This window comes from Anser anser (genome assembly GCF_964211835.1).
Source record: "Anser anser genome assembly, chromosome: W".
NCBI lineage: Eukaryota > Metazoa > Chordata > Aves > Anseriformes > Anatidae > Anser > Anser anser.
Window position 1 is genome coordinate 6,631,579 of NC_139731.1, and position 22,399 is coordinate 6,653,977.

At 40.7% G+C, this 22,399-nt stretch overlaps 1 protein-coding gene across 1 annotated transcript in view; it reads right to left on the bottom strand.

Moving 5' to 3' along the window:
- LOC310888611 (nipped-B-like protein) overlaps window positions 1-22,399 on the bottom strand; it is a 97,819-nt gene that overhangs the window by 42,832 nt on the left and 32,588 nt on the right. The window contains exons 6-8 of the mRNA XM_083815486.1: window positions 13,477-13,770; window positions 11,695-12,918; window positions 507-689 (exon numbers count right to left, since the gene is read on the bottom strand). Coding sequence (XP_083671612.1) covers window positions 507-689; window positions 11,695-12,918; window positions 13,477-13,770 — 1,701 coding nt within the window. The remainder of the gene's footprint in view (window positions 1-506; window positions 690-11,694; window positions 12,919-13,476; window positions 13,771-22,399) is intronic.

Genomic DNA, 22,399 nt, shown 5'->3' on the forward strand with positions numbered 1-22,399 from the left:
TTCAAAAATACTATTAATTTTATACATAATTTTAATTTCTCATCATTTAATGGAATGAGATGCTCAAAGAAACTTATGTTCTATAACAACCACTCCTTCATATTTTTTAAAGTTTAATTTTAGACAGCAAATTCTGAAATAGATATTTGAAACAATACGAATCTATTAAGTGTAAAATTTTCCATTCTCTTCATCATTTTGTCTCATTTTAATTCAGTTCTACAGTATCCTTTAAGAAATATTCTAATTCATTTTTAAATCAGATGTCCTCACTGAATTTTTTAGAATGATGGCCAGATCTCTTGACTGTATGTAATGAACCTAGATTACCTTAAAGCATATAATTACTGTGCAAGATTTTCTTAATTTACATTACTTCATATTTAAGAATTTCAACAGCCACTGTGGCTAAAAGCTAGATTAAGATGTCTGAAATTTGTGACAATCCTCTCCATTCCCAACCAACTTAAATAATAGCAGTAGAAACAGAAGGATGTACTACTTACATTCAAAAGCTTCTTCACTGTCATTGTCTTCATCAGAACTGATTTCAGCATATTTTGGTTTCTCATTAACTGTGCTACGTTTGCGCTTGTTCATTTTCACACGTTCACAAAGTGGCATGGTGGATTCAATTTCTGCCAGGAGCTCAGGAGGCAAGTCCTTTAACACTGACTGATCTATGCTACCTATTAACGGAGAGTAAGAACAGTAAATGTGAATCTGAAGATAAAAAAGGGCCCAACACTTCAACCCTTTCTCAGGAACCGCTTACAGTATATTCGCTAACAATTTCATGGTTAGATATACCTGGATGTATTTGACAGGACTTTCTAAAGCTGTATATATTGTTCACACTGCAACTGGAAATTAACATAATAAATTGCATAAACATCTCCTTCAACAAAATATTTTGTCAGGCATATAAATAAAACAAATTCAAATTGGTGAATTACATTTGTAAAACAACATCCCTGCTCTACTTCCACAAAATTTAGTCTTATTTTTGTTCATCCTCTGAACTTAACAGGTTTTCCTGAAAGTATAGGTAAATTAATGATTCAGCGTGCCTCATTATAGCTCAATTCATTCTCAATCATATTATTTAGTGTAAATAAAACAGTAATCTTCTCTTTTCCAATATGTAGGGACAATCTGTGGCAGAATCTCCAGGTTCTTATCCCTAAATATAAGCCAAATCATTGACATCCCAAACTCTGCCTCAGGTGATTTCTTACCTCCTACTAATAGCTTTTTTTTTAATGCAACCCACATTTTTGCTTGATTTTGCTACAAAGCAAAGTTGAAAGAAAGATTTTTGTTTAATATAGAAAAACAGCAAGCTGGACCACAACAGGTTTCTTTTCCACTGAAGTAAACAGACAACATTGCACCATTCTCATCACATTTTGAAACTGATATTAAACACGTATGCAGTCAGCACAAAGGAGATTTACAGTGAATTTTTTATTGTTATTTGATGTCTTATTATTTATCAAAGAGCCTTACTGCACAAATCTGAAGACTATTGGACTGAATTGTTAACCTTTTTCCAACAAAATAAATGCCTCTGTCACAAGCGTTTCTCTCTCCTTCCCCAAGGTATACTCTATTATTTAGATACAAAAGAAATCACCTGACAATTGTGCTATATCAATGAAATATGTATATTGATATGTATATATATTTTCTAGATTTACTTTTTAATTGCATTCACTACATCAGTAACTTAACTTTCTAAAATTTATTTCAATTATTACAGTAACATCCCATCTCCTAATCCAGTCTTAGTCTTCCCCCATATTTTTAAACACATTTAGCCGGAATTAGAATAATCTTAATATTAGAAAATAGTGTCCAGTAATACATTAAAAAAAAAACAAAAAACAGGTTTCATATATTTCTGGTTTAACATCTCTCTACATCCAAAAAAGTTGCCTATGAACAATGAAACTAGCAATCAATATTATTTTTCTATAATTCTCAAGTATGTTCAAGGAAGTCATCTCACTTAAGTGCATTTAAAAAAAAAAAAGAAGTTTGAATTTAAAATATTGATTACTTTGAACATTTTTGAAACGAGGTAGGGAAATATCTATAAAATAGACAACGAAAGTTGTCCCTGCTTCCCCCACACCACGGTCATTTGCTTTAAGTTGCAATCCTTAGATATTCAACACCTGTCAAAGGTACCTAAATTCTCAATATTGTTTTCAAAAATGCTACAAAACATTTCACAGTGTGGTTATTCCTTGCGTTCTAGGCACTTGACTGAAGATAGGAAGAAGTATGCCAGCACAGACCGAATAGTTTGTCTGTGTGTACTACCAGCTGACTGGATGTCAGCCAGGTCTAATCTGGAGGTTGCACAAATGTGTTTGAGCAGTGGCATCCCCACGCTAACTGTCCATGTCCCTTTGTATGCATATGCAGCATCTGAGGAGAGTTAGCTTACATCCAGCCCCAGACAAGAGGGAAATTTGTATATATGTATTTTAAGACAATTTCCACAGGCACAGACCATTCACCAAAGGGCCTCAGAACCTGGTTCTCCTAACACAAATGCTCAATTTTAAGCACTATGGGTAAATTCATTGAAGTCAGCATGACTACTCACAGAGCATAAAACCTACAGGAAATCTGGCCAAAGACACTGCAAAAACCAGCTATAAGTAAAGAAACAAAAGCTGCATTAAGATTCATATAGATGTTTAAAAGCCATATGCACATACACCAACAAGAGTATTTTCTACAAATATATATTTAAGCCTTTCCAAATCTATTATGAAAAGTATATTTAAAAACAGAATAATTAGTTAGATCACTTGGAGAGGAAATGAGAAAAGGAAACAAATCAGTAATGGATTGTATATCCAGCTTGGCAAGAGTTCCATGACTGAAGACACCTACTCAATTTCAAAACTATGTCTGAATGTTTCATGATGTTTCATGAATAAGGTTGTGATCATTGCTTTGAGGAACTGCTAGAACAATTTATTCTTTATTTTGCTTACACTGTGCACAAAGAATGTCTATGCAAGATGAACAGTGATTTATTTTAAGTAAGAAAACCATTAAAAACAAACAAAAAAACAAAAAACCCTAAACAATAAACAGAAACCACAGGCTACTACTCTCCTATCTCCTAGGAATATCTGTTCTTGCTTTCCTTATTGATTTTGTTCCTAGGGTAGAACAATACTCAATTTTTAAAAATAAGTCAATTGCTACCAGCTTAATTAGACATCAATGAAAAAATAAAAATGCAAGTACTTTAAATATTTGGAAAAATAACCATTTCTTTCTCAGAAGTCCCAAGTTTGTTTGTTTGTGTTTGTGTTGTTTTTTTTTTACGTTCTCCAATGCCAAATTCAACTAATTGCTTGAACTGCACTCTCTCCAGTTACAAATATTTCAGGTGATGGTATAAGCTTCCCCTTTATTCTATTTATTAGAAAATACGTAAGGAATTCTTTATTCCAGAAGGGAATAGTAGAAAAGAGAAAAAATGGAATTACTGTAAAGTTCTCTATAAGCCATCTTTAAAGATTTTGTATCTTTCACAATGTTCCCTGGAGCAAGACTGCTACATGTTTCCTTAGGTGCTGAAGATTATAAATAACCAAATCTAAAGAGTTTTACTCATGCAGTTATGCATGACTATGTGTGTATCAATAATTCTGATATACATGGAAAAGGACTGCACATCCTTTTTTGAATTCAAGGATATTATATACTGCAGGAGAGTCAAGAGTTTATATTTATTTTACTTTACTATTTATGTTATGTTGAATAAGGGCCATCCAATCTTCACTAGAAACATCTTACTAAATTCATTCTTTTACAGCTCCATATTTTATTATAAATGTACTTATTTGTTCATAGTAGTAAAGAAATACTTATGAGAATCCAGTTTATTGCAAGAATCGTGTCACACAGCAACAAACATTAGGCTGTAAAAACCATGCCTTTTCAATTTACAAGATCCTTTTCAAAAATTATTAAAAGAATATATAACATAAAACCCCATGAAAGCATCTACAAAAACATGTATGATCACCTACAATTTTTCAATTTGTTTGATACATTTTCTAAAACTTGGTACCTCCCTTTCCTGCTTCCACTTTAATCAGCTGCATTTGCCTCTAGTTTCCATGGCTTTTTAAATAGCAAAGGAGAAAGTAACTTTACTAAAAAGTTAGTCTACAAGTTAATAAGAATGTAATAAGAATGCCCCCAGAAACTAGGCTTTCTGAAAAACTGTCGTGGTCAAAGGAATAACTCCCTCCCTCTCCACCCCCCCACGCCCACCCCCGTATGTTTTCCACATACAGTAGAAAGAGTTCTACAAATACTTAGTGAACATAATTTTTCCCTTCTTTACATATGGCTTAAAAAATGGAAAGGCATGGATATGATTCAAAAGTAAAGCATTGCTTTTTGTTCATAATTTGATGTGTGGTTTCAAGTTTGTAGAACAGCCTTTAACTTTAGCTAATGTTTTCTAAAATCTAATCTTTAGAAGTATCCAAGCTCACTTTGCCTTGAATTTGCAAGTCAAGTAGATCTCCCTGATTCAAATAGATACATCCATTACCAGAATGCCTTCAAGAGAGGTTGAAGAGGAAGGAGGGGAAAAAAAAAGTAATAACATTATGGACTTTTATTGGATCCATTCAATATGGACAGCAACTATATTTTGACACAACAATCAGTGCCACCCATACAAAAACTTCAAACTAGCATAGGTCAGCTTTTCAGAATCAGAAAGGCTGTTCACGCCATTAAATCAAAACCAACACTAATAAACTGTTACCTTGTCAGTAATGATTTATTTTTACTTTCCAAACTAGAGAAAACAGATGTACAGTTTACATTTTGGTGTGATTTCCTGTGAACTAACCAGCCATCAAGATTCGAAAACATTAAAAAAAAAAAACCAAACTCCAAATTTGAAATATCCCTCAGTGTGCGAATTTAACAATACCCTTTCCACTGCACTTTCCCTTAAAATGCTCCTGTATGTTGTTTATATTGTGCACTGAGTCCTTGGTGATGCAAGTCCCTTGTCCACTGGCTTCATACTCCTCCAAGTAATTCTGTGCCCTGGACAAGTTTCAAGAATGGAAGGGGAATCACAAGGCAATGGCAGTCCTTTTCTCAAAGAGGAATTTAAGGCATGGCGAAGACACATAAGACTCATAAGAAAGAAGTTCGACTTTTATCTCAATACCATATCGTTAGCTGAAAAACACACAGCCAAGATGAATACTGACCAAAAATAATCCACGCAGTAGTCTGTTTACTTCTGTGGCTTTCATTGTTCCTCTCCCACTCTACCTCAAAGTTTGTGGAAGGGTATACAGCTATAATACATATAAACCCTCTATCAAGCCCCTTAACCTCACATTTTGAGTACATTCATGAAGGGATAACTCTTGAGGATCAAGATGCATGGGCGCAGCTGCGCGTGTACCCCCTCAAGAGGATGGAGACTCAGACCCCTCAGCACCACTGCCCAAGGGACTGTGCCCACAGGAGTCTCTGTGGCAATGGATTTGGCGGGAGGAAGAGGAAGCATATCCTGTATCATTCCTTAGAACCTGCTTGAACACATCTTTCAAAATCATTTTTCCTCATCTACCCCAGTACTGGCACAAAGGGAAGATTCCCTGACTCTGGCTAATAAAAGGAGAGGTTCAGCCTCCTTGTTTATATTCCAGTCCTCAGCTCTGGCTTTGAGAAATGAGACCCAGCCAGGTTGGTTGGTCAGAGAAGAATCTGGACACAGCAACTGAATAAATCCCATGATGTAGCAGAGGTCATAACTGCCCACAGCTAAGCAGCACAGAATCAAAAATGATTTTATAATAGCACAAAATATTCCTAGAAGCAGGAATTGTGTTTTGAACTAACCCTATTTTAAACTGGATTTAAGCTAAATCACAGCAATGATGTTGAATGTGATAAGGCCAGAAGAAGACGTTTTATTGAAAGATGGATGGATGACAGGAAAATCAAAGGGCAAGAAATACAAGCAGATAAGAGAAGGAAAGAAAAATCAAAATGTACTAAGCTACATGAAATATGAGAGATGGGAGAAGAAATGTAATAGTAATGCTAAAGGCAACACTAGAAAAGATGTTATACTCTATTAAGAAATATAAGATGAACTAAATAAAGAATTCTTATGAAAATTACATTTCCTAGTCCATTAAAATGTTTACAACTAAAAATAGCACAGAGTAAAACAGTGAATAGTATTTCTTTTAATTGGAGTGAGGACACTGGAAATCACATGAATATTTTCTGTATCAGTCAGTTGTTGACAAGTAGACTCTGGCTTATAAAAATATCGCTTGATGAATTATGAACCTTTTCAGACACTGGAGTTCGCCTAATTATTTAGCATAATATATCATAAGTTATCAGGAACTTGGACAAAGCACATAAAACTAAAAATACACATGAAAAATATGAAGTTCAAAAGACACCTTCTCCAAAATCTGTCCGGCTGAACATTCAAAACTTGATTTGTAAGAGAAATGTAGGGAAATACTCATATTTTCAGGATAAAAAGTAAATATCTAACAAGGAGGCTCACATTTTACCAAAAAAAAAAAAAAGTAATACTCATCTTGAATTATTCAGTCTTTAAGACTCAACAGTCAGGTTAGTAGAGAATAGATTTCGACCAATAAATTCACTATACCAATATCACTCTGTACACATACACATAAACCATTATATATGCAGAACAGGATTTCTATATCATTTCTCATCAAATCACCTTTGAAATAAAACATTTCAATCTCACATTCATAAGTAATGAGATACCTGTAATTGCATTCATAAATAATCCTGTATACAGCTCAAATCCTCTCCCCTACCAATTGTTTTGTCTGTTTTCAGACATGACAGCTCTGTAAACACTGTGTAAGAACTATGTAAGAAATTTAAATGCTTTAAATGACAAAATTTATAAAAGGAACACTGACCACTGAGTAACACTTATTTCACAATGTGAGATGATCTACTTCAGTTTGAAAACAAAGCCAAAATTATAATCAAAAAGAAATTATTGAAGAAAAGCAATCATATAAAAAAGCATTAACTCAGCAAAAGAGAAAAACAATCAAATATTAAACCTAACAAGAAGCTATATCTCATATTATCCTCTCAACATTACTAATTTAAATAAGTCAGCCAATTGTTTAGCAGTTCCTTTCCTCTTTCCACATACACTGGACCCTAAAGACAGCAATGTCTGAATGTCTCCTAAAGACAGAACCTTTTTGTAAGTTTATTATCACACAGCCTTGTCCCTGGATTCAGCTGGGATAGAGCTAATTTTCTTTATAGGGGCTGGTATGTTGCCTTGTTTTGAATTTAGGACAAGAATAATGCTGATAACACACAGATGTTTTAATTGTTGCAGAGCAGTGCTCACACAGAGCCAAGGACTTTTCAGTTTCTTATACCACCCTGCCAGTGAGGAGGGTGGGGGTGCACAAGGAGCTGGGAGGGGACAGAACCAGGACAGCTGACCCAAACTGGTCAAAGGCATATTCCATGGCATGTGATGTCATGCTGAAAAATAAAACTGGGGGAGTTGAACAGGAGGGTTGCCTCTGCTCGGGGTCTGTCTGAGCATCAGTAGGCGGATGGTGAGCAATTGCATTGTGCATCACTTGTTTTGTTTATTCTTTTTTGTTCTTATTATTCTTTGTTGCCTTTTTTTTCTTTTTTTTTTTCCTTTCCTCCTTCTTTCTTCCCCCCCCCTTTCTTATTAAACTGTCCTTATCTCAACCCATGAGTTCTTGGCACTTACCTTTTCAATTTTCTCCCCCATCCCCCTGGGACTGGGTGAGTGAGCAACCATCTGTGTGGTGCTTAGCTGCCTAACGGGTTAAACCACAGTGGTCCTTCTAGCGCCCAATGCAAGGCAATACAATGGAAGAAGTATTTGAGAAAGGGAAGAAAACAGTCCAAATCCTTCTGAAGGCTGGTTTTGCCATAAAACAAAATAAAGTCAAAGGACCTGCAGGAGAGATCCAGTTTTTAGGAATAAAATGGCAAGATGGACATCATCAAATCCCAATGGATGTGATCAACAAAATAACAGCTATGTCTCCACCAACTAGCAAAAAAAAACCCACAAGCTTTCTCAGGTGTCGTGGGGTTTTGGAGAATGCACATTCCAAATTACAGTCTGATTGTAAGCCCGCTCTATCAAGTGACCTGGAAGAAAAACAATTTCAAATCGGGCCCCGAGCAAGGACAAGCCTTTGAACAAATTAAATGGGGGATATTTCATGCAGTAGCCCTTGGGTCCGTTTGAGCAGGACAAGATGTAAAAAATGTGCTCTACATCGCAGCTTGGGAAAATGGCCTCGCCTGGAGCCTCTGGAAGAAAGAACCAGAGCAGACTCATGGTCAACCCCTAGGGTTTTGGAGTCAGGGATACAGAGGATCCGAGGTATTGGCCGCGTATGAAGGGTTCAAGCTGCTTCAGAAGTGGTTGGTACTGAAGCACAGCTCCTCTTGGCACCCCGACTGCTGGTTCTGGGCTGGATATTCAAAGGGAGGCTCCCCTCTACACATCATGCAACTGATGCTACATGGAGCAAGTGGGTTGGATTGATCACACAGCAGGCTTGAATAGGAAACCCCAGTTCCCCAGGAATCTTGGAAGTTATTATGGACTGGCCAGAAGGCAAAGATTTCAGAATATCACCAGAGAAGGAGGTGACACGTTCTGCAGAGGCCCCACTGTACAACAAGCTACCGGAAAATGAGACACAACATGCCCTGTCCACTGAAGGGTCCTGTCATATCGTGGGAAAGCATCAGAGGTGGAAGGCTGCTGTATGGAGTCCTACACAACAGGTTGCCGAAACTGCTGAAGGAGAAAGTGAATCAAGCCAATTTGCAGAAGTGAAGGCCATCCAGCTGGCTTTAGATATTGCTGAACGAGAAAAGTGGCCAGTTCTCTATCTCTATACTGATTCATGGATGGTAGCAAATGCCCCGTGGGGGTGGTTACAGCAATGGAAGCAGAACAACTGGCAGCGCAGGGGCAAGCCCATCTGGGCTGCTGCATTGTGGTAAGATATTGCTGCCCAGGCAGAGAATCTGGTAGTAAAGGTACGCCATGTAGATGGTCATGTGCCCAAGAGTCAGGCCACTGAAGAACATCAAAACAACCAGCAGGTGGATCAGGCTGCTAAGATTGAAGTGGCTCAGGTGGACCTGGACTGGCAACATAAAGGTGAATTATTTATAGCCCGATGGGCCCATGACACCTCAGGCCATCAAGGTAGAGATGCAACATACAGATGGGCTCGTGATCGAGGGGTGGACCTGACCATGGACACTATAGCACAGGTTATTCATGATTGTGAAACATGTGCTGCAATCAAGCAAGACAAACGGTCAAAGCCTCTTTGGTATGGAGGACGATGGCTGAAATATAAATATGGAGAGGCCTGGCAGATTGATTACATCACACTCCCTCAAACCCGCAACGGCAAGCGCCACGTACTTACAATGGTGGAAGCAACCACCGGATGGCTGGAAACATATTCTGTGCCCCATGCCACCACCTGGAACACTATCCTGGGCCTTGAAAAGCAAGTCCTATGGCGACATGGCACCCCAAAAAGAATTGAGTCAGACAATGGGACTCGTTTGCAAAACAACCTTATAGACACCTGGGACAGAGAATGGCACTGAGTGGGTATATCACATCCCTTATCATGCACCAGCCTCTGGGAAAATCAAACGATATAATGGGTTGTTAAAGACTACACTGAAACCAACAGGTGCTGGGACATTCAAACACTGGGATACACATTTAGGAAAGGCCACCTGGTTAGTCAATACTAGGGGATCTGCCAACTGAGCTGGCCCTGCCCACTCAAACCTGTTATGTACTGTAGAAGGGGATAAAGGCCCTGTAGTGCACATAAAAACATGTTTGGGAAGAGAGTCTGGGTTATTCCTGCCTCAGGCAAAGGTAAACCCATCCATGGGATTGCTTTTTCTCAAGGACCTGGGTGCACTTGGTGAGTAATGCAGAAAGATGGCAAAGTTTGATGTGTACCCTAAAGGTGATTTAACGTTGGGTGAGAATAGCCAATGATTTGAATTATACAGCATTATATGTCAATTGGCACGATATATCATCACAACTATGGTTGCTATATGCCTTATCAACGGTATTACCGTAAGAGTCACCCAGATTAATGACGAATTAATCTTGATGGAACCAGGCAAGTGCAGCAGTGATGTGACCAGAGCTGGCTTCAACATGCGATACTCCAACACCACACACCATCTCTCCTGTCCAGAAGGACCATTATGACCAAAATCATAGACTAAAATGAACTTGATGAACATTTTAAAGGGACATTTAAATGGACATTTTAAAGGTTTGGCCCACAGACTAAGGGGATGATATGTGTTTGTGTATCAATGCATGGAAAGGATGGTGCAATTAATGAGAATGTATTGGAAAGCGTAAGACCTGAGCATGACATAGATGGTATGGAATTAGGGGTGGATATTGTCCTGGTTTCAGCTGGGATAGAGTTAATTTTCTACCAAGTAGCTGGTATGGTGCCATATTTTGGATTTAGGATGAGAATAATGCTGATAACACATTGATGTTTTAGTTGTTGCAGAACAGTGCTTACGCTAAGTCAAGGACTTTTTAGCTTCTCATACTGCCCAGCCAGCAAGGAGTCTGGGGGTGCACAGGAAGCTGGGAGAGGACACAGCCAGGACAGCTGACCCAAACCAGCCAAAGGGATATTCCATACCATACGGCATCATGCTGAACAATAAAACAGGGGGGAGTTGGCCCGGGAGGGGGGGGGGTACCGTTGCTTGGGGGCTGGCTGGGCATCGGTCAGCTGGTGGGGAGCAACTTCATTGTGCATCACTTGCTTCGGTTTTTTTTTGTTTGTTTGTTATTTTTTCCTTCTTTTCTTTCTTGTTTTTCCTTTGTTATTAAACTGTCTTTATCTCAACCCATGAGTTCTTGCACTTCTCTTTTCAGTTTTTCTCCCCCATCCCACTGGAGGGTGGGGGAGTGAGTGAATAGCAGTGTGGTGTTTAGCTGCCTGCTGGTTTAAAACCATAACAAGCTTGAAGTGTAGACACTCTGTAAAAGTGATGTATTTATAGTGTAAGAGAGGCAAATGGTATTTTTGAAGTCTGTTCTTGTTCTATGATGTCAAAACATCTCTTGGCAAACCACATTTCAGTCCTAATTAAAAATATAAAAGAAACTTAGGGCTTGTCTAAGTAGCATATTCCACCTCTTCAGTTACACTGATTTCGTTAAAATAGTAACCGTCCCTTATATAGGCACACTTAAACCAGTTTAATTCATACATATACCCATTATATTTAGCTAGATAAATTACCAGATTAGACTCATGTAGCTGAAAGTACAGCTTAAAACCATTTACGTATTCCCACATTAGGTACTTGCACCGAAACAAATAAATCACTTCAAGATTTCCAGTAACAAGCCCTGAGATGAGTTTCACTTTGATTCCCTGAAATCACCACATAAGCAAGCATATAAACTATCAAACATTTGTGTTTAATTTCTAACCACAGGAACAGCAAACTAAAAGAACAGGAGTGTACAATATATAATGCAATTAACAAAAACAGTCTTACCTTTATTAGATTTGGATGACTTGTTCTTGTTAGGTTTAAAACACGAGCCCCTTGATTTATCTTCTCTATCCTTAATAAATTTCTGCACATCATCCAAAGAAAGTTTCTGAAGGACAACTACAGGTTTAGTTCCTTTATTTAGATCTTCACCTGGCCCAATCTTCTCTACTTTATCCTTCTGTTCACCTTCATATTCAGTTTTCCTTGACTCCTGAGTGACATTGCCATCTTTATCACGCTTGATTTTTGGAATGACAAAATGTTTCAATGCACCAGATCTTGCCCCCAACAAGTAACTGGGAAACTCTGCTTTATTCTCAGCATGTGCTTTATTGCTATCAAGTTTACTCTTATTACCATCTGTCCTTCGTTCATCCTTGCTGTTGGGTGATTTAAAACCCGTTTTTTCAGGTCTTGATTTACTAAAATCTCCTCTACCTTCCTGTTTAATACGAGGGCTGTCAGGTCTTGATTTCTGATCCCCAGAAGAAAACTTTTCCCTTGATTCACCGGACTCATGTCTGTGTTTCCTTTCAAATTTCTCAGTTTTTGAACCATCAGGTTTAATACCATGCTTAGAATCATATTCATTTTTGTTTGAGGATCTCAAATACTCAGGCCTTCTAATCTTGGATGGATCCCCCCTGTATCTCTCTGACTCCTCCCTGTCCTCAGATCTTTGTTTAAAGCTATCATGGTCACGTCTCAGTGCATCAGAAACCGAACGCCCATCAGGCCTTTGTTTTGCTGGATCTGATCTACTTTCAGATTTTATCCTTGAAGGATCAGATTTCACATCTGGTTTTTGCCTAGGTATTTCAATTTTCTTATCTGACAATGGTTTACTCGAGTCTCTCCTATTATCATGTCTATGTTTTGGTGTTTCAGGCCTGCCTTCGCTCTTCTGTTTTGGCGTTTCAGGCCTCTGCCTTATTTCCTGTTTGCCATTATTTTGTTTTCCTTCATTTTGTTTCATCTCCATTTGCCTGCTCTCATTTTGTTTTGACTCTGTCTGTCTGTTCTCATTTTGTTTCAGCTCTGTTTGTTTGCTTTCATATTTAGTTTCTACCTGTTTGTTTTCATTGTGTGTACTTTCCAACCTTCTGTTCTCATTTTGCTCAAATTCCATTTGTCTGTTTTCATTTTGCTGGATATCTGTCTTTTGACCCTCAAAGTCTGCCTTTTTCCTAAAAATCTCAGGATGGTTGTTGTGGTTTAACCCGGCTGGCAGCTAAACACCACACAGCCGTTCGCTCACCCTCCCCCCTCCCTCTCAGGGATGGGGGAGAGAAACGGGAAAGTGAAGCCGGTGAGTTGAGATAAAGACAGTTTATTAAGACAGGAATATAATAATAACAATAATAATAATAATAGTGATAATGATAATAGTATTAATAATAATAATGTGTAAGAAAACAAGTGATGCACAATGCAATTGCTCACCACCCGCTGACCGATGCCCAGCCTATCCCCGAGCAGCCGGCCCCCCACCCCGGCCAGCCACCCCTATATATTGTGTAGCATGACGTCAGATGGTATGGAATACCCCTTTGGCCAGTTTGGGTCAGCTGTCCTGGGTCTGTCCCCTCCCAGCTCCTGCTGCACCCCTAGCCTGCTCGCTGGCAGGACAGAGTGAGAAGCCGAAAAGTCCTTGGCCTGGTGTAAACACTGCTCTGCAACAATTAAAACATCAGCATGTTATCAGCGCTCTTCTCATCCTAATCCAAAACATAGCACCCTACCAGCTACTGGGAGGAAAGCTAACTCTATCCTAACTGGAACCAGGACAATGGTTTTCAGGTTTAAGAACTCCAACAGTGTCTTCTTGGGGAACACACACAAACCCGTCATTATACTGCTTAATTTCTTCATTTTTTTTGAAGGCATCCAAATCCTGAGTTACTGTTGCCTGAGAGTCCACTCTTCCTGCTTGCTGAAGATCAATACTAACCATCAACGCTGGCCTTGCCCCATTTCCTGCAGAACCTGTCTCCTGAGAAGCTGGTCTATTTCCTCCGGTAGTACCCCCTGCCTCCTGTGGTTTGTTTTCTTGTTTTCGCTTCTTCAGAGGCTTATCTGCAAATAGGAAAAAAAAATCATAAATGATGTATATAGAAAGAGATTAAGTGTCCAATCAAAAATATCCGTTCCCCTCCATCCCCACAAATTAATCCCCCTCAGCATGTATGCGTACACTCAGCAAAACTCATTCAATTTAAAAGCAAGAATAGAACTTCTCTAGCTAATACTTTTTAATATATTCATAGACTATTGTTCATTGTCAGTCTACCACAGGTGCCAATTATTCATTTTAAAAAAAAACGCCTTCAAAACACATGGTCAAAATCAAATCAAAGTCCCTGTAAAATTCCTAAGAGAACCATCTAATAAAGCAGCTGCAATATATAATGAGAAAACAAACAATTTAAGGCTGAAGCAAAAATCTGCAAAGACACTGAAGGTGCACCTTCTTAACTGTTTTTTGATTAATACTACTGTAAAAAGATTCCCCTCTGCAGATTGAGCCTCCTTTATTATATAACATAAGCAATTATCTGCAACAATTAAGAGGTTCTCCCTATATGGTTCAGTGCATCAGTTGGACGTCATGCATATTATTGCCAGGGAACACAGGAACAATGTACAAAAATGATTAAACTAACTCCAACACTCCAGGCTTCTCTTTAAAGCAGAACAGTATACCAAGAGCTGGAGTCTATACCGTAATACATACGTATCAGGTGGGGGGCCTCTATACACTTAAACTCTTGAGTAATTTCCCTTTGCAACAATAAAACTTTTCATGGATGAAAAAAAGTTCAGTGATAATTTTATGTAGTGTCAAGATCTTGACTCTGCAATAACCCTTTCAGTTTGTACTAAAAAAAAATCAAGAGTAGAATACAGAAAAATAAAAAGTGAGCCAATTACACACACCTTGTAATTTGGTAGAATTCATAGAAATGAGAAGCACATTGAAATATCAAAAAGAATATGTTCTGTCCATTTAAACTACAAGCTATTTATATTACCAATATGGTATTCTAAACTAAAATTAATTAATGCCATTAAAACATAAAGTCCTACTTGCACTAAGGCTTATATTCTCATTTGTCAACTATCATTGTGTAATTTGTTTAACAAATAAATAATTACTTTCTCTGTAATCAGGGAATATGATTTTAAGTTAAGGAATGACTAAACATAGGCTAGAAATTCTGGAGATCAATTGTCAAAATGTCTAGACCACAAATAGAATACGAAAAAAATAACTTATTTCGCGTCTAGATTTGTGGTGCCTTATCACCAGATGCGATTAGTGTCCTGGTTTCAGCTAGGATAGAGTTAATTTTCCTCCTAGTAGCTGGTAGGGTGCTATGTTTTGGATTTAGGTTGAGAAGAGAAGGTTGATAACACACTGATGTTTTAATTGTTGCAGAGCAGTGTTTACACCAGGCCAAGGACTTTTCGGCTTCTCGCTCTGTCCTGCCAGCGAGCAGGCTAGGGGTGCAGCAGGAGCTGGGAGGGGACAGACCCAGGACAGCTGACCCAAACTGGCCAAAGGGGTATTCCATACCATCTGACGTCATGCTACACAATATACATAGGGGTGGCTAGCCAGGATGGGTGGGCTGGCTGCTTGGGGATAGGCTGGGCATCGGTCAGCGGGTGGTGAGCAATTGCATTGTGCATCACTTGTTTTGTACACATTATTGTTAGTACTATTATCATTTTTTTTTCCTGTCTTAATAAACTGTCTCTATCTCAACCCACAGGCTTCATTTTCCCGTTTCTCTCCCCCATCCCAGAGAGGGAGGGGGGAGGGTGAGCGTACAGCTGTGTGGTGCTTAGCTGCCAGCCAGGTTAAACCACAACAATTAGCCAGCTCTCTTTTTTAGAAGCAGAAGTATAAGGAGGATGCAATCAAGGAAAAGATAAATAAACTCCGAGGAAAAAAAATACAACTCAAATTGTAAACCAGAATTATAACATATGGTTTCTAATTTCATCTGCTTGTAGATAGATTCTTTTTCAGAACAGTGAAAACTTTGGAGGATCATCTCCAAAATTAACATTAGAACACAGTAATAAGTAGCAATATGGTCAATTCCAGTGATGTGAACAGGCTTTTTTCCCTCATAATTTTCATATCTATTTGTATGTCTTTACCTTCCTAAAACTCCAAAATTATATACATTTAATGGCTAGAAGACAGTAAAGACAGATATAATAGACTCCATGCACAAAATGGCCAATTGCAAATAAGGAATTTCTCATAATTCAACAAAAACCCATAGGAAAGACCGTCAACTTTATGATAGACATGTGAAGCAAAATAAGTTTGCCACACAGAAGGTACAGCTTTTTAGCATGGAGATTTTTACTTTTTCCGTAGAACAACAATTGTTGAATTCATGAGAGCTTATATAGATTAATTTCCCTACATTACTGCATTACTGAATAATAATTGTAAAAAAAAAAAAACACACCACTTTTTGTTTGTTTTGTTGTTGTTTCTTGAAACCTTTGTGCAGTGACAAAAATTCTGTGACTGAGGGCTTTGACCTCACTGAATTTCATGGCAGCTCTCAGGAACGGTCAGGAAGTAGAAGCCGATCAGACTACTGATAGGTTTCAAATTTGAATGTCCTTTTTAAAAAAATAAATAAAATACACATGCATACACACGTTGCTACCTTATTACCCAATTAAAAACTCCATAAATTTTGAAACACAAATTAAGACACTTGTGTTCTTAGGAAAAAGTCAATAAACTTTTTCATTTTAACCCAGAAATATCAGCCACACCAAAAAAGTCACGTATAGATCTGATGGTGGATCTACCAGTAGCCTTTAAGACTTTACTGTTACCAGTTACCTGCCCAATTCCTTCAACTGAGGTTATCACCTGTAGCAGAAGGGAACATGCATTCACATTTCCCCAAGTGCATTTCATTGTCCAGTGCATCAGCTTAAGGAACTAGTGAAAATAGTTTGCATTAACCTACCGGGCTGAACAAGTCAGCTAAGAGCCAAGCAAATGTTTCCTTCTGCTACCCCTACTATCAGGGCAAGGCCGATGGCCAGGAGCTGCGATGCCTTAAACTGCTATAGCTGAATCAACCAAAAGTCACCTTTCAGAGCCCTCATGCTGAGGGCACCCAAGATTAAACAACCAAAACAATTCAGGTAGGACCAATTTTCACTCTTGAACTTCTGTAACTGACCAGGCTCACAACACTGTTCATCTTCATCATCCAAAATGTCAACTTGTAAGTTGAAAACATATAAACAGATGATCACATTGCAACTTGGCATATTCCTACTAAACATAGAGCTTTTTTGATGGACCTTCTTCATTTCTCTTGTCAACTGAATACTGATGTTTTAGTATGTTGTTATAACTATAACCTGTTGTATTCGTGTTCTTATCTGAGAAGAAAGGGATGCCTTCAAAGTTTTCTTTTCCTAAAGGGCAAGGTGACTGCAGACAGAGTTACAGATTACTCATTTCTTCATATATCCAGTTCATCTTGATGGCGATCCTCAGAACTAGACTTGATCATTACTGTTTTGCCCCTATGAGATTTCTGGATCTAGGATAAAAAAAGCTGGCCCGAGTATAGGAAAATATCAGATTGAAATAGGGCATAAAATGTAGGATGAATACATAGTATCACTATCCTCATTGAGTATAATGAAAAAAAAAAATCCATTGAATGAGCACAAAGCCTCTTCTTAAGTTGCCATGATAGCTAATGAAATATGAAAGATGAAATACACCATTGGGCTTCAAGGGCTTTGACAAATCTAACTATATGAGAACAATTAATAGAGTAATGAGGAGAGAATAATTAACCTCTTCAAACAGATGTCTTCGTGTCTTCTCTTTTACAATCAAATATATGCAAGTTTGCATAAATCTACCTTGTTAAGGCATGAGTTCAAGGACCCCTCAGGATCTCAGAACAGACCAACTTAAGAACTTGAAAAATACCCATTCAAATAAACTTCATATCCTTCAAGGCATCAATATCCATCTTCGTCCACTTCATTCCACAGACAGTAGAATTTCTTTTTATTATCAGGATCTAGGGCTTTGTCAAAATATCAGACTAATGTTTTTCTTTCAAATCCCACAGACCTAGCTTCAAAGCCTGTCACAATTCTGAACAGGTATGCTGACAAACTCTTGAGACCAATAAAGCGTCATAGGGATTTTTTCACAGAATCACAGAATTGTAGGGGTTGGAAGGGACCTCAAGAGATCATCAGGTCCAACCCCCCTGCCAAAGCAGGTTCCCTACAGCAGGTTGCCCAGGTAGGCGTCCAGACGGGCCTTGAATATCTCCAGAGAAGGAGACTCCACAACCTCCCTGGGCAGCCTGTTCCAGTGCTCCGTCACCCTCACCGTGAAGAAGTTCTTTCGCATGTTGGTGCGGAACTTCCTGTGATCCGTTTTTTGGCCATTGCCCCTTGTCCTGTCCCCACAAACCACTGAAAAGAGGTTGGCCAAATCCCTCTGTCTCCCACACTTAAGGTATTTGTAAATATTAATAAGATCCCCTCCCAGTCTTCTTTTCTCAAGGAAGAACAGACCCAGGTCTCTCAGCCTTTCCTCATAGGGAAGATGCTCCAGGCCCCGTATCATCTTTGTGGCCCTCTGCTGGACTCCTTCCAGGAGATCCCTGTCTTTTTTGTAGTGGGGATCCAGAACTGGACACAGAACTCCAGGATTTGTGTGCGTTGATCCCACTCAGATGCTCCCGAACTACCCCCTCGTCAACCAGGAGGGAGTTCTCCATTTCCCAGCCCCTTTCTCCTCCCTCCAGGGTCCAGGAGTCCCAGGGGGGAGTCTGAAGCAAAGACCGAAGCAAAGAAGGCATTCAGTATCTCCGCCTTCTCAGCGTCCCCCGTTACCAGGACACTCCCCTCGTCCAGCAGGGGACCCACATTATCTCTAGTCTTCCTTTTACTGTTTACATACTTAAAAAAAAAAAACCTTCTTATTACCTTTTATCTCTTTTGCAAGCCTCATCTCTAGGTGGGCTTTAGCCTTCCTCGTCGCATCCCTGCAGGCCCTGACAACACTCCTACACTCCTCCCAAGGGGACAGGCCCTTTTCCCACATTTCATAGACCTTCCTCTTCCTTTTGATCTTGTCGATGAGCTCCTTGCTCATCCACGCAGGTCTCCTGCCCCCCTTCCCCAATTTCCTACTCTTAGGGATGCACCGATCCTGAGCTTGGAAGAAGTGCTGTTTAAACGTTGCCCAGCTCTCACAAGCACCCTTGCCTTCTAGCACTCTAGCCCATGAGATACCCCCAAGTAGGTCCCAGAAGAGGTCGAAGTTGTCTCTCCCAAAGTCCAGGGTAGCAATCCTACATTTTGCCTTACTTCTTCCACCAAGTTCCATCTTGAACTCCACCATCTCATGGTCGCTGCATCCCAAGCTGCCCCCAACCTTCACATCCCTAACAAGCACATCCCTGTTGGTAAGAACAAGGTCCAGAAGCACCCCCCACCTCGTTGGTTCCTCCACCACCTGCGTCAGAAAATTATCTTCAACGCATTGTAGGAACCATTTGGACTGCGCGTGCCTGGCCGAGTTGCTTACCCAACAGATGTCTGGATAATTAAAGTCCCCCATGAGAACCAGAGCCCGGGATTGCGAGGCTACTTCCAGCTGCTTGTAGAAGGCCTCGTCGACCTCCTCCTCCTGATCTGGTGACCTGTAGTACACCCCCACTACAGTGTCATCCATACCAGCCCACCCCTTAATTCTCACTCACAAGCTCTCTGCTGCTTCTTCACCCTCCCCCAGGTGGAGCTGGGTACACTCTATTTGCTCCCTCACATAAAGGGCAACTCCTCCCCCTCGCTTCCCCAGCCTGTCTTTCCTAAAAAGGACATAGTCCTCCATGACAGCGTTCCAGTCATGCGAGCTGTCCCACCATGTCTCTCTGTGATCGCAATGAGATTGTGGCCCCGTGACCGTACACAGATCTCGAGCTCATCCTGTTTATTTCCCATGCTTTGCGCATTGGTATACAGGCACTTTAGGGAAGCAGCAGGCGCAGTTACTCCTAGAGGGACGCAAGAAGAAGATTCCGGACAGAGTATCAGGATCATTACCTTCTCTGAGGAGCCCTCGGACAATCCTATGGGACAACTCGGAGGTTTTTCCCTACTATCTTCAACAGTGACAGCAGAGACAACATCCCCCAGCCCTTGTCTGTCACATCTAGCTCCCCTCCCTTCCCTCATCAAACCTAGTTTAAAGCCCTGGTAATCAGTCCAGAAAGCTTGCTCCCCAACACACTTGTGCCCCACTTGCTGAGTCGGAGTCCATCAGCATCCCACATACCCAGCTTCTTAAATGCCTGCCCAAGATCAAAATACCCAAAGCCTTGGTCCAGACACCACCCCCTCAGCCAGTCATTTACCTGTCCCATTCTCCTCCTTCTTTCTGGGTCCCGGTCACCCATCGTGAGGACAGAGAAGAACAATACCTGCACCCCCGATCCCTTCAACATCCTTCCCAGGGATGCGAAGTCCTTTTTAATATTACTCATTTTCTTTGTTGCAGCTACCCGGGACCCAGCCTGAATGACGATAAGAGTATAGTAGTCCTCTGGTTTAATGAGCTGAAGCAGAGCCTTCCTAACGTCTCTGACATGCTCCAGGAAGACAACACACCTCTCTGGAGAGGTTATCCAGATGGCAAACGGGAGCCTCGGTGCCCCTCAGCAAGGAGTCCCCGGTCACTAAGACTCTCCGCCCTTTTTTTGTGGCACTGGTTTTGATGCAGTGCCCTGTCCGGCCCCGCTCCCTATGCTTGGTACTTCCCTCGACTTTGACATGCTTCTTGGGTCTTGGGTTCCGACTACTGTCCAGACCCTCATCCTTTTCCTGCCCGAGAGCTTCAAATCTATTACCCAGGGACACTGTGGAGGTAGGTGGCTCCGTGGGTGTTGGGGGCAGATGCCTCCTTCTGCTTCGAGCTGAGACGAGGGTCCAGCCCCTTTCCTCTCATGGGTGGCCAAGTCCTCTGTCCTGCAGGTGAGCAGCTGGATCGGCTACTACCCTTTGCAGGGACTTAGGAGAGGGCTGCTGGGCCTCAGTAGGGGCAGGTTGACACCTCCTATCTGTCTCCCTCAGAGACTCCCAGGAGCCCCTCAGGCTGCCAATTTGTTGCTGCAGCCCAGCCATCTTCTCAAGCATTTCCTTGAGCAGGGCACACCTGCACCCATGACAGCCCTCTCTTCCCTCAGGACCCAGGGGGGCCTCCAGATTTCAGAGCTCCCCACAGTATCCACCCTGGACTGCAACTTCCCCCCTCAGGGGATCCACCTGGGTGCCCACATGAGCCCAGAGAGGCCGTGTCCCCTCAGTCTGGGCTGCCGCCTCACCCCAGCCGCTGCAACGGGTGCCCACCATGGTGAATTATAAGTTGTAAAAGGTAGAGTTCCCAAAGGAGAGGAGAGGAAGAGAAAGGGAGGTGGGAAAGGGAGGAGAGGATCCCCCCTGCGCTCATTCCTGCCCCGCGCAAACTGCCTGCGCTAACTGCCAAGCCAGTCCTGTTTGCGTGTCCTCCCTAGGGACTCCCTAGGGACTGCTTTTATACCGTCAGGGGGTTGGCTGCTGTCAACCCTGGCTCCGCCCTCAGCACGTCAGCGCCTGCCTGCTGGGGGGGGCGTGGCTGCGGCTCTGACCAAACGGCTCTGCGATGCTATTGGGGGTGGGTGGTTAGGGGTTGGCTCCATCCACCTCCCTGCCAGGAACCCTTGCTGCAGTCGATCCGCGCAACGTCCTCGCTAAAATGGCCCTTCACTTATCGTAATATTTTTTTGTAACAAAAGGAATAAGTGGTTAACCACAGAAGAGCTTTCTATGTTAGAGATTGGGCATCCAAGTCTGTTTTCAGATTTTCTTTTAAAAAACAATATTCCCTTCCCCCACCCATACCCCAAGAATGTAAATACATCCAAAATCATTCCTTGAATAAAATTATGACAGTTCAGAGTACTGTCTAATAACGGTTATTCTCCTATATATGCATCTTTTTGGCTTAACAAATCCACCGTAGATGTTCTCTTTACATGGCAACATGCTCACCAAAATGCAGTAACTTGGTGCTCAAAGCAAGATCATAAGCCAACAACTGACAGCTGTTTCGCTTTTCCTAGGAATTTTTCATAGATCTCCTCAAATTTGTCCAAACACCCTGTCCCACCAAACAAAAGTGTTTTACAGACCACAAGAACCTAAACCACTCAATATAATCAGGATATAAGGAAGGTTTAAATATGAAATTAATGGTACTGATGGATGACCTATCAGTGTAGTGAGGGCAAATACCTATTTTCATCTTTCTACTCCTTCATGAACATTCAGCATTACTGACCATGAGAGTTTGCTCTCACCTCACCTCCTCCCTAAAACAATATTCCAGTATTCCAAAAACCAAAGAAATGAACAACCAAAGAGAAACCTTCCAATCAGTAGAAGAGATTCCCACATCAATAGCTCCTCCCCTTGAAGGAGAGACTGAGCAAACAGCTCAGAAATTTTAGTCTCACTGCTTGCTCTAAGAAGAAACTACTAAAGAATAAGAAACTACTAAAGAAGCTTGCTCAGAAGAAACTACAAAAAGTACAGTGATGATCTTGGTATAAGAAGCCTTTCTTAACTGAAAACGATT